This window comes from Malania oleifera, chromosome 5 (assembly GCF_029873635.1).
Source record: "Malania oleifera isolate guangnan ecotype guangnan chromosome 5, ASM2987363v1, whole genome shotgun sequence".
Taxonomy (NCBI): Eukaryota; Viridiplantae; Streptophyta; class Magnoliopsida; order Santalales; family Ximeniaceae; genus Malania; species Malania oleifera.
Window position 1 is genome coordinate 15,781,300 of NC_080421.1, and position 12,157 is coordinate 15,793,456.

At 37.0% G+C, this 12,157-nt stretch overlaps 1 protein-coding gene across 5 annotated transcripts in view; it reads left to right on the forward strand.

The window, feature by feature from the left end:
* Positions 1-2,247: 2,247 nt before the first annotated feature.
* Positions 2,248-12,157, forward strand: part of LOC131155349 (autophagy-related protein 2) — a 45,821-nt gene continuing 35,911 nt past the window's right edge. For all 5 annotated transcript variants that reach the window (XM_058108410.1, XM_058108409.1, XM_058108413.1 and 2 more), the window contains exons 1-3: positions 2,248-2,717; positions 3,749-4,842; positions 5,699-5,847. In XM_058108410.1, coding sequence (XP_057964393.1) covers positions 2,520-2,717; positions 3,749-4,842; positions 5,699-5,847 — 1,441 coding nt within the window. In that variant the 5' untranslated portion in view covers positions 2,248-2,519. The remainder of the gene's footprint in view (positions 2,718-3,748; positions 4,843-5,698; positions 5,848-12,157) is intronic.

The following is a 12,157-nucleotide window of genomic DNA, read 5'->3' on the forward strand; positions in this document are numbered from 1 at the left end:
TGCCAAACATAGGCAGATAACTTTCAACTCTAGAAAAGGAGAAGGAAGTAGTAAAGAAAAAAGAAGTGTTTCTCATAAAAGAGAACATCCAGCTCAAGTTATGGAACAAAACCAAATGAAGAAGGGAACTTTGTCTAGAAAGGATGACAAGCCCGGCGACAAAAGTCATATTCAGTGTTTTGTCTGCAACCAATATGGACACTACAACACCCAGTGTGTTCAAAACCCTAGATCCAGGAAGGTAAAAGGAGAAGGCAAACAAAGAAATGACTTAGTTACAATCAACATAAATGTTTCAGAATCTAGGAAGGATAGAGAAACAACTAAAGTTGATTTTGTTATTGAAGATTTTCTAGGAAAGATTCTAGAAATTACGAATAGAAAAAGAGATTTGCTAGAAGGGTTAATTAATAATCCAGCAGTTATAGCAAATACATTTTTTTCAATTAATATAAGAGAAGTGGTGGAAATATTGAAAGAATTTGAATCCATTATTTCGAAAAACTTTAGAACTGTGAGCAGGGAAAATACATCCAAACTCATTCATCAGCAGATTAAACTCAAAGTTGAAATGGATATTCAGTTAAAGAAATATAATTTTACTACTAGAGCGATAGTAGGTATTTCAGAATATCTCGAGTTAAAGAAGTTTTAGATGAGGAGTGGTTTGTGTATTCTAAAATTACACATACCCAGAAATATTAACCCTGAGTTGCTAATAGTAGTACAAAGGCCTTAAGGACGGGAGAAGTCCAGTTTTTTGGATTCAGCAAAACAGGACAAGCTTTTGAATTTCTTCCATCCATGGTAAAATATGTGCTAAATTTCACTAATCCAGGATGGTTATGGTGGATTGGCTACATCGAACCTATTGAGTTGAAATCATGAAAGATTTTGTTTTGGAATCTTATTCCAAAAGATTGGAAAGACGGAGTGGTCTCAAATTTTCATGAAGAAGAACCAGACTGGGAAGATTTTTAGAAACACAGGAAATTTTTCGATTTGGTTCAGACCTTATGGGGATTCTATCTTCTCGAAGCCAAGATAGCTTTAGATTGTATTTTCTTCACGGATCATGAAATTTTGATTGCTATTGAAGGAAAATTTCTCCAGAAATTTGAAGAAGCATCTTTAGCAGAATTCGCTATTGAAGTTAGAAAAGTTATTAATCAGATTAAAGATTGGGAGCATCATCTTCCTTCAACCCAGGGCATGAAGAGTGATCTTCAGATAGTACTTACAGAGCTAACAAGAAAGGAGCACGATGAAGAAATCATTAGTACCCTGAGAGATCTCTGAAGAAAGAACGAGATTTGTTGACAGATGTACAGATTAGATGATAGTCTAGATAATCATCATATCCAGGGCTAGACTAAGTGGGCTACTCAAGAAGGTCATATTAGACACTAGTCCAGAGTCGTGTCATATCCCAGGCCTCGCCGAAAGGACGATTCGACGGGTCATATCTTTTGTAATTATATGTTTTAGTCAAAAGTTAATTTATTAAAGATGTCAGTATTTTGTTTGTTTTAGACGATGAGTCAGCAAAAACATGTGTTGTCCCCTCTTTTATTAAAGTAACCTTTACTTTATGCTGTTTCTTTATATCTTGTTTGATGGGCATGTGCTTTTGAGAAAGCAAGTTGTACTTATCCTCTCGCAGTTGGTTGTCTATATAAGGGTACTCGGACCCTTATGTCCGGGGAGAGAAAATTAAGAACCATTAATAGAAGCATATTCAGTTCAAAGATCTCTCTTTTGAGTTGTTTTTTCCATTACAAACGCTATTGTGTGAAGGTTGAAGTCCTAAGGAAGCCTAAAGAAGCTCGCAGGCTTGTAAAGGTTCCGAAAAGGCACCAAGCATAATAGAGGGAAACGAAGAGCTATCTCATACAACTTCGTACAGGGTTGAGAGAAGACAAAGGTAAGGTAATATTCCTTTTATTAATTAATTTTCCTTCCCCTTTGTCCTCCATTTTATAACTCCAATTAATAACCATATATTTAGTGAAATTTTATACTAAAATTTGTATTGAGTTGTAATAAGATATAATATAAAATTATTAAAATTTATTATAAATTTATTCAAATTTAATTTTAATTCAAAATCTATACCCCAAATTATTAAATTCGTGCGACACGACGTTAAGTTCGCAGGGTGAGCTTATTTTGGAATGATCTTTAAGGAGTCTCGATTTGTATCGTTTATTTTATGTTGGACTAATAATTGCGCACGCCAGACGAGATTACTTTGAAGGACAAGCAAACAAACAAGAAACATCACGACTCCCAAGTCTACCGAAACTCCAATTCTGTAACTCCACCTGTTATCTATTGCCGTCTTGCGCCATCGGACGACGCCAATTTCTCTCTCTCCCTCCCTGCCTCTCTCTGTGCTCTGGATGGAGGTGCGAGCTTCCTCAGCGAGCACCCCCTCCTCCCCGGTACACCCCGATTCAAAACCCTAGTTTGGCCCAACTCATAGCTTCACCTCCGAAGGCCGGACCAGACCGGGCAGGATGTGGAGCATAGCCAGGTCTGCGGAGGCCATGTTCTCCCGCTGGGCCGTGAAGCGCGTGTGCAAGTTCTTTCTGAAGAAGAAACTAGGGCAGTTCATTCTCGGGGACATCGATCTCGACCAGCTCGATGTGCAGCTTGGCGCCGGCACCATCCAGCTCTCTGATCTCGCGCTCAATGTGGATTATATCAACCAGAAGGTACGCGTGGTTTTCTTGTTTTATTTTGAATTAAGGGTTATTTGAAGGGTTTAAATTTTTGGGGGATAAGGGATTTTTGGTGTATTGGAAGAATTTTTTGTGTAATTGATTTGTTTAGATATTTTCATGGGTTGGATAACGCAAGAATTTTGTTGCTGAGAAAAGGCAGGAAATGATAATCGATAAAAAGTTCTAAGTTTTAAAATTTTCTTGTTTTAGACTCAAGAATGCAGAACTTTCACTCATCTAGGCCTACTTTTGGCTTCTTTTGGGGTGGTTGAAGTTAGTTTTTATTTTTTTCGGAAAGTGAAAACGATCAAATATTGAATTTTTTTTTTCCTTTTAATTTAAAATTTTCGTGGCTTGATCATATTATTTCACTTCATTCTTGTTTTGAAATATACAGGGTAATTGTGTGCGTGCACACACACACGCACACACATGTATCTATATTGCATGTGTGGGGTTGACAGAATTTTTCTGTCAATTTGATGTCCTACTGTGTATGCGTGGTTTTGGGGTTTCAAACTTCAGAGGGCTTCAAATGCCTTTTTGGTTCACATTATCTCTGAATTTGTATTTTGCTGGCAATGACAGGAACTCATTTGTATTTGTCAAAATTGTGCCTTTCTTTTGAAGACATTTCTATCGCTGATAAAATGAAGGGTACAAAAACCATGACATCATATTCAATAATTTTTTAAGAGATCTTTCTGCAATTTAAGGTGTGGTTAACTTGGAGCATTGGCCCTTTTCCCGATCCCTTACCTTGTTGTTCCATTGAAAATGGCTGGGGTTTTACTCCATGTATGGTACTTTGTGTTGTCGTCTTACCAAGACAATATTTTTTTTTTGTTGGTGCCATAACCATAAGAAAATTAAGTAGCATGCATTATCTTTTGGTATATGATTTGCTATATATACCATTGTGATTGTCCATGCAGTGCATTTTGTAGCTACTTCTTCTTCCTTACCGTTTCTTCATAGTTATTTTTGTAGTCATGGAACCTTCTTGTGCCTGTGTTTTCCAGTTTGGAACATCTTCAGCAGTGATTATGAAAGAAGGATCAATTGGTTATTTATTAGCTAAGATGCCCTGGAATGGTAAAGGTTGTCAAATTGAGGTAGATGAACTTGAGGTTGTTCTTGCTCCTCGTGTGGGGAAAAAATCACATGTGGAGGCTGAAAGTTCAAGGCAAGGTGGTAATTGCTGTATTAGTCATGAATTGGGAGCACTTGAACATGAAATGGATCATGCTACAACATCTGCTTCGGTTGATGTTCATGAAGGAGTAAAGACGATTGCCAAGCTGGTGAAATGGTTACTCACAAGCTTCCATGTAAAAATAAAAAGGCTAATTGTTGCCTTGGATCCCTGTTTAGAGAATGATGAAAAGAAAACAAAGTCTCATATGACTTTGGTCCTTCGAATTACTGAAACAGAATGTGGCACATGTATTTCTGAAGATGTTATCAGTGATGAAAAGGTTGAGAACTTTCTTGGCATAAGTAGGCTAACAAACTTTGTCAAATTCCGAGGGGCAATACTCGAACTTCTTCAGATGGATGGCACTGTCAATAAAACTTTTCTTCCAAACCCAAGTGCTTCAGGGTCAACCTTTGGTGAATGGCTTTCAGAGTGCTGTCCGTTAGCTACATCAATTCCAATTTTGTCTGGAGAACATGATGGATTTTCTGGTACACTAAAATTGAGTATTCCTTGGAGAAATGGCTCCTTAGATGTCTGCAAAGTGGATTCAGAAGTGTATATTGATCCAGTAGAACTAAAATTACAACCGAGAACTATAAAATGGTTGTTATTGGTATATGAATCTCTTAAAACTGTGGGCAGTGATGGCACATGTCATACGCATTACAGCACAATGGACTCTGTTTACTATAATTCGGCATCTCACTTTCATTCATCAACCTCAGGGTCTTCGGTGATTGCTACTGATAAGGTCTTACCAGATAGTGGAAGTTCGTCTGTGGATCTGTCTTCTCCCAGGGCTCTAGGAACTGGAACAAGTACTTTGCTTCCTGGGTCAAATCTTATCATTGATTGGGTACCATTTTCTGATAAAATTCAAAAGGATAAAGCGGAAGAAGGAGATTTTGGGGCAAGGTTGGTATCCCTTTTCATGCTTGCAATAACATATATTAATGGCATTACTCCATTCAGGTTCTTAATTGATGAATCATTGAATCTCTGGCAAATCAAAGCCCTTTTGGATGTTACTGGTTCTTTATAAACAGGCAGTGTGAGAACCATTTACATAAATCTAATTTAGTGTTACTTGGAATTTGTTATGTTGTTTTCATACAAAGTTTATTAAATTGACTGAAAGATTACAAACGTCTGATAAAACGTAATTTAATTACACTAGTAATTTGTAGTGAGAAAATTTTATGCTATGCTGTCAATCTTGTGCATTGCTTATCTAAAATTTAGGATTCTTACAATTCCTAATTTTAGATTATTTATTATGCAAAGCATGTGTATGAAGGATAATATTGGAGTATATTTATTTATTTTTTCTTTTGGACAGTGTATTAAAGAATATTTGTTATGCTAATATGGAGAAGGAACATAATGTTTATCTCTTTAATCAAGTTTCTTTTTGACAAGTGGACATGTGGGCTTGATGTTTTACTTCTTCAGCTTTAGAACAGCTGTATCATTCCATCTATTAGTTTATAAAAACAAGTGGTCTGCACTGAATTACTTTTTCAGTTTTTGCCCCATAGAATTTCGGAAGTCTCTAGTCAGCATTAGGCATAAAAAATGATCTTTTTTTTTTCCCCCTAATCAGCACTGAATATTACCTGTTAAATGCATGATTTATAACTGTGTGAAACACAAGCAACAGTAAGGCTTCCAAGACATTTTAATTTAAATTTTCACTGTGGTTCACTATCATAGATTTAAGTATTAGTATTTGCTAATGTTTCTTGTCTTTGTGATATTGACTCTCTTGCAGCTTAGATCAATTTTTTGAGTGCTTTGATGAAATGAGGAGTTCCCAATCAGCACTAGGTAGTAGTGGGATATGGAACTGGACGAGTTCTGTTTTCAGTGCAATAACAGCTGCTTCCAGTCTTGCTTCTGGGTCTCTGCATATTACATCTGGTATGTTCTCCATAACACACATCATCCGCACTGCTTCCTGCTCAAAAGCAGGGTCATATAGTCATTATTTCTTAAATTGCTTTAAATTTATATTGTATTTTGCACTTTTTCTTCTCTTCCTCTAATTAAAACAAAAACTCTTTTGCCCTTTCCTACCCCATAACTGTTTGTTATTGCAATCTTGCAATGTGTATGTTAAAATTGGTGGAGGCACCTGGACCTTGTATAGTTTAGCGTATGCAGTTTGTAGGCCATGCTCCCCTCCCTCCCTTTTTTTGGGGGGCGGGGGGAGGGGGGTTGATAGAAGTAGAAAATGGATCAGAAGGTGGCCTTTGGATCAATGGTAAAGTTGCTCCTTTGTGACTGGTTGGTCACAGATTCGAGTCCAAGGTGCCTTTTGGCTCAGGGGCACCCTTTAGAGGTAAAAATTGGATCAACATGGCACCAGGGAGTTTCAAACACGTATAAAAAAGCCACATAAAAGTCAAAGATAATCAAACAAATTTGATCCACTCGAGGGAGGTGTACGTAGAATTCCAGAACCAGAAAAACTATGTTTGCAAAATCAAATTCTTTTCAACTTGTGGACATTTCCTTCATTCCCTTCAAAAGCTCTCCTATTTTTCAACCTCCAAATATACTGGAACACACACAAGGGGGCCAATTCTCACAGTCTATAGCCATCCTGGCTATTGTTATCTCTATCCCTGAGCTGGAGAGGAAAATGATTATTTTCTCTGCCGAAGAAACTCTGAACCAGGAAATTGAGCCATTTCCACATAAAACTCTATGACTCCCTCTGTAAAGTTGCAGCACAACAAAATGTGGCTTGAGCTTTCCCCATCCTCTTTGCCCTTCTCTTTCTCAAGTTATTCTCTGTCAGAATAGATTCCAGGATGCTTCCCATGGCAAAAAAAAAGAAAAAAAGAAAAAGAACAGAAAAGAAAACCTTTCCAAGTTTTCATGGAAGTTTAGGTTTGCAAACTGCTTGATAGAGGAACTTTTTGCAGTGGATTAATTTGTATTGCTGTTCTACTGTGGAACTCTTTAACTTTTTCCTCCAAGCCATTGTTATGGTGCTTGCCATTTCTGTGCTGATTGTTGTATTGTACTGTTTGTTCATCAGGTTTTCCACCTCATCCAACTTCCAATCTTGCACTTAGCTTCTGAATGCATTATTGCTGACCACACCATTTCCATGTTCTGAGAGTATAATGGCTACTGTAGCATTTTTTTAGGATAAGAAACTATTTCTTAATAGACCTTCAAAGGAAAAAAGAGAAAAGTTATAAACGATTACAAAAGAGCTGCCTTCCAATCTGTTTTGCATGTTGGGCTGCAGCAATCCCCAAAAAATCCATGAGCTCAAAAAGAGGCAAGAAGCACAACTCTATTCATCTTCCATAACAAACAAGAGAAAAGTTATGGACAATTACAAAAAAGCTGCCCTCCAATCTCTTTGCAAGTTGATCAGCGACGTCCACCAAAAAACTCGAATAAATGAGCCCAAAAAGAGGCAAGAGACACAACTCTATCCCATGACAGACAGTGGGAGGTTGTGCGATCCTTGAAGGTGCTCGAATTTCTCTCAATCCAAAAGGTCCACAAGGTAGCCAAAACTGCTTATCCTCATAAAGCTCGTCCCTCTCTTTTTTGGCCAAAACACCAACATTTCACTTGCAGGGGTCCTCCATGACCCAAGGGGCCGCCCAAGTTTCACCAAAACAGGTGAGGAAAGGTAAAGCTCCCTAAAAACTAAAAGCTTTTATTTGGACTGTGATACTTGAAAGAATTAATACCAATGATTTGCTTTAGAAGAGGAGACCTAATAAGGCCTTGTCCCCTGACATTTGTGTCCTTTGTATGAAGAGTGGGACTTGTGTACATCTGTTTTTTCATTGCCCTTTAACATTGGCTATTTGGAATAAATTATTTGGTGTATTTGGTTAAAATTGGGTCTATCTATACACTTTGAGGGCCATTTATACCATTATTTTTAGGGGTTTTGTCAAAGGAAGGATGGGAAAGCTCTTTGGCGTTGACTGTTATGGCCATTATTTGTTGTGTTTGGTTGGAAAGGAACTCTAGAATATTCAAAGGCATGTCTACTGCTACCAGTTTGCTTTGGAGTAGAGTGTTATTTCTTGTGTTGCTGTGGGTGTCGGCAAATGGGTTTTTGTCATGTTTCTAGAAGACTTGAAGCAGTCTTGGTTGGCCCTGTTACATTGGTTGAACCGGTAATATTTGTATATGTGTATTACAATTAGAATTTAATGATGGTGATGATGAGAATTATTATTATTAGAAGTTATTAATACAGAGTAAATCTTAAGAGATTATTTGATCCAATTAAACTTACTCAAGTTTTTGTGTTATGCCTCATACATTTGAATTTTATGAACTTAAATGAAACTTAATACAAATTTTGTATTTCATTTTTACCTAAATTCAGATGAATCCAAATCTAAGGTCAGATATTAAGGATTACTTGGTTAATTTTGAAAAGGATATTTTTAAAAAAAATAATATTTATTTGTTGAGTCTATTGATACACACACATATACCATTCAACTGTATATGTAAGTATGTATTTAAGTGTGCAGTTTATATTATTTATATTTTTTAAAAAAAATAATATTTATTTGTTGAGTCTATTGATACACACACATATACCATTCAACTGTATATGTATGTATGTATTTAAGTGTGCAGTTTATATTATTTATGTATATAGATAATACACTCAGATATGTTCGACTATATATGTATGTATGTATTGAGATACATAAAATGTATAAATAAACTTGTTTAACCCTAGCACTGAAGCAACACTGGCACAGTGGTAAATGCCCTTCTTTCTTCCCCTGAGGTCTGGGGTTCAATTCATGATGGAGACAACTTCTGGCTTCCTTTTTATTTATGCATAAGCGGCTGGGTCAACTCCACTGGAGTCTGACTGGTTTAGACCGAGTTGCCTGAGTCGGACCGAGTTTGACACTAGTTTGTGAAATTTCTGCTTCTCTGGCTTACTTGGACTGGTGGAGTGGACGGTTCCGGTCTGGCCGGGTTGGACCAGCTGCTCTGGTCTGGGTTCAAAACCATGGTTTTTGGTCTTGGTAGGTTGGTGTCTAAAAATACTGCTCCTTTGGTTAAATGCTTGTGGTGATTTCCCTTAAAGAGGAGACTTCTCTCTTGCATTAAGTCATTAGTGGATCGTTTAGAACCACTTATGGAGAAGTGTTTTTTTTTTTTGAAAAAGTGTTGAATTTAATAAGTGCCGATAATAAGTGATGAAGTAGAGAAGTGCTGAAAACCATAAGTACTGTTTGGCTGTATTTAAATGATTATAGATGTAGATGAAAGTGACGTTTGGATAATCTTTCTTTTAGAGGTGCTTAATGAATTTATATTATTATATTTCATCATATGATTAATATGCCATAACACATACATAATAAAATAATATATGATTATTTCTTTAATTAATATTTTAAAATAAGATCATTAATTTTTTTTATTTAGCAATTTAATTAGTCTTTATATCAAATTTTTAATTAACATTAAAATAATTTCTATCAAGTAAAATAATATATGATTATTATTTTTTAGTTAACAGTAATGTTTTTATTAATTTATATTTCTTGAAAACAAAAATTCCAACATTTATTAACATGAACTGGCTGCTGATTTCATCATCATCACCACCATTCCAGGGAGGAGAAATCCCTGAAACCCCAGGGAGTAGGTTTTTTCAGGGAAAGGGGTTGGGGGTGCTGAAGAATGCAGATGAGCCTTGGCCGGAGTATCAGCATTGACAATGGTTATGCTGTGGATGCATGACGTCTTCCTCTTTTTCATTGGATTCAACTCTGGCTCTCTGGTGGCGATGTTGTGGTTGGTTGGCCACTGGTCGCAGAACACAACTTGCAGGTGCACCACCAGATCTAACATCTCTGAAGGAGAGGGATCAGAGAGGGGGAGGGGAGGGGAGGTGGAGCTGCACGCATGATCAGTCTAGACGGGCATGGAGAATTTCCAGGAGTTACAAAATTGCCACCGTAGCTTGTTATAATTACTATATTGCCACTGCCTGTCTACAGTATCCACTTTTAAGTGCCAGAAAAGCTGTCCTAGGTAGGTGTATTTCTCAAATTTATCCCCTGTTTGTTCCTTAATACTAATTTTGCCTTGAGTAATGGTTCTCGAATTCATTTTTGGAAAGACATCTAGATGGGTAATGTTGCTTTAACAAATTCCTTCCTTGTCTTCATCATTTGGGTTTGGGATATAATGAGGTTATTTCCTTCTTTTTGATTTCTGATCAGATTTCCATTTCCCAAGAACTATTAATGATGGTTAGGTGGATGAGTTGTCTTCCTTGTTGATGTTATTGGGGAGTTGCTCTCCTTCCTTTATCGTGGATGATCATTCTTGATTGTTAGACTCTTCGGGGGTTTATTCTTGCAGATCCTTTTTTGATCATTTGATTAAGGTTAATATTTCCTTTCCTCCCTACAAAATTATTTTGAAGGCCAAAGTTTCCCCAAAGATCAAGGATTTATTTGGTTGGTTGTTCTTAATAGAGTTAATATAACAACCTGTTGCAGAGTATGCCTTCAGTGGCAATTTCTCATTTATCTTTGGCTCTTTGTAGTGCCTGATTTGTTCGTGCATTGCTCATTTGCTTGGAGATTATGGATGGCTCTTTGGTCTCTTGGGAGAAAATTGGGTTTGTGGAGTTGGTGGGAGGGTTTTTAGCCACTTCATTTTCTGGTTTTAGTAAAAGGAAGCATGCACATGCTTTGTGGATTTTGCAGTTTAGTGGGGTTTATGGCTTGATCAAAATGCTAGTATTATGGAGGAAAAGCTGAATTTATCTTTGTTATGGGAGAAGATCATTGTTTTGCTTTGCTTTGGTGTTCCTTCTGCTCGTGGTTTAAAGGAGTGAGGTTTTCTTATATCCAAAGGGACTGCTTGGCTTTGTTAGTCTGATGGTGGTGTTTTTGGTTTATTGTTTTGATTGTATTTTTTTTTCTTTTTTCATTTTTCGTTTTCTTTCTTTTGTTGAAGAGGATTTCTTGTTCTCCTTTGTCTATATTCTTCCTTTTCTGATAAATTCATCTTCTTTTGTTATTAAAAAAAAAGAAAAAGAAAAAAAAGAAAAGGTGAAGTAAAAAGGATTTAATACAAAATAGACCTGAAGAATCCACCCTCAGCCATTTTAAAAAACAAAAAAGAAAAACCTCTTGTCACCCCAGTTTGAAGGAACAAAAGAAAATTCAGAATGTTAATTAAGGTAGTCAATACACTAATCTCTCTTTCATTAAGATTCCTAGGAAAACTAGAATTCCAAGAAAGAGAGCATCGTCAACTCCAAAGATTTTCTCACCAGCCCTTGAAGAAAAGAAAGAGTAGGTGCATTGTGAAGAGTGGAAATCTTAGAAGGATTAGGGATCATCAACTCGAAGTCTAAAGATCTCCACCAGCCCAAGCATCCTCCCTAAACCAAAACCATTTGCCTCTACCCACCCTGAAATGGGTGAAAGAACCAACAGGCAACAATTTTCCAACTAAAGAGATGTTTCGAGAAATCACATTACCAAGGCCCATGTCCTCTACTGATTTGGGTCTCCTAACAGTTCCCCAGCTAACTAGGTGGATCTCTCTTATTCTCCCCAAAGCGATGCCAAAGAAAGTCACACATTGACCTTTCAAGAACCCTAGCAGACACTTGAGGGAACTCTAAAAATAGATAAGAAATAAATTGACATATTGGAAAGCGAGGCACCAATGAGAATAATACGACCTCTAAGAGAAAGTATGCCCTCTTCCATCCCTCCAACTTCCTATCAACCCTCGCAATCATAGGACCCTAAAAGGTCACAGTATCGTTTTTATCATTAGCAATTCTGTATAAAAATGGAAATGACTCTTTAAGAGCTGTATCTCCATTTCATTTGTTTAACCAGATCTAATCCTGTTCCCCTTGCCCATCTCAAAACCAATAAATTTTTAGAATATCTCTTTACCTTTCATGACAACTTTTCCACAGACCAAGTCCATAGGAGAAGCTCTACCCTCGGTAATCCACCATCTCATCCTGGCTGCCCAATTTGTCAATTACTTTTCTCCAGTAACCACTTTTTCCACTGCAAGTTTCTGCAGACACTTGGCAAGGAGGGTCTGATTGAATTCTTTTAGGCGTTTTACCCCCAGCCCACCTAATCTGATAGGAGTCGCACCTCTTCCGAGTTCAGTAAATGGAATTTTTTTTACTTCTTCATCACAGCTCCACAAAAATCGCTATGCT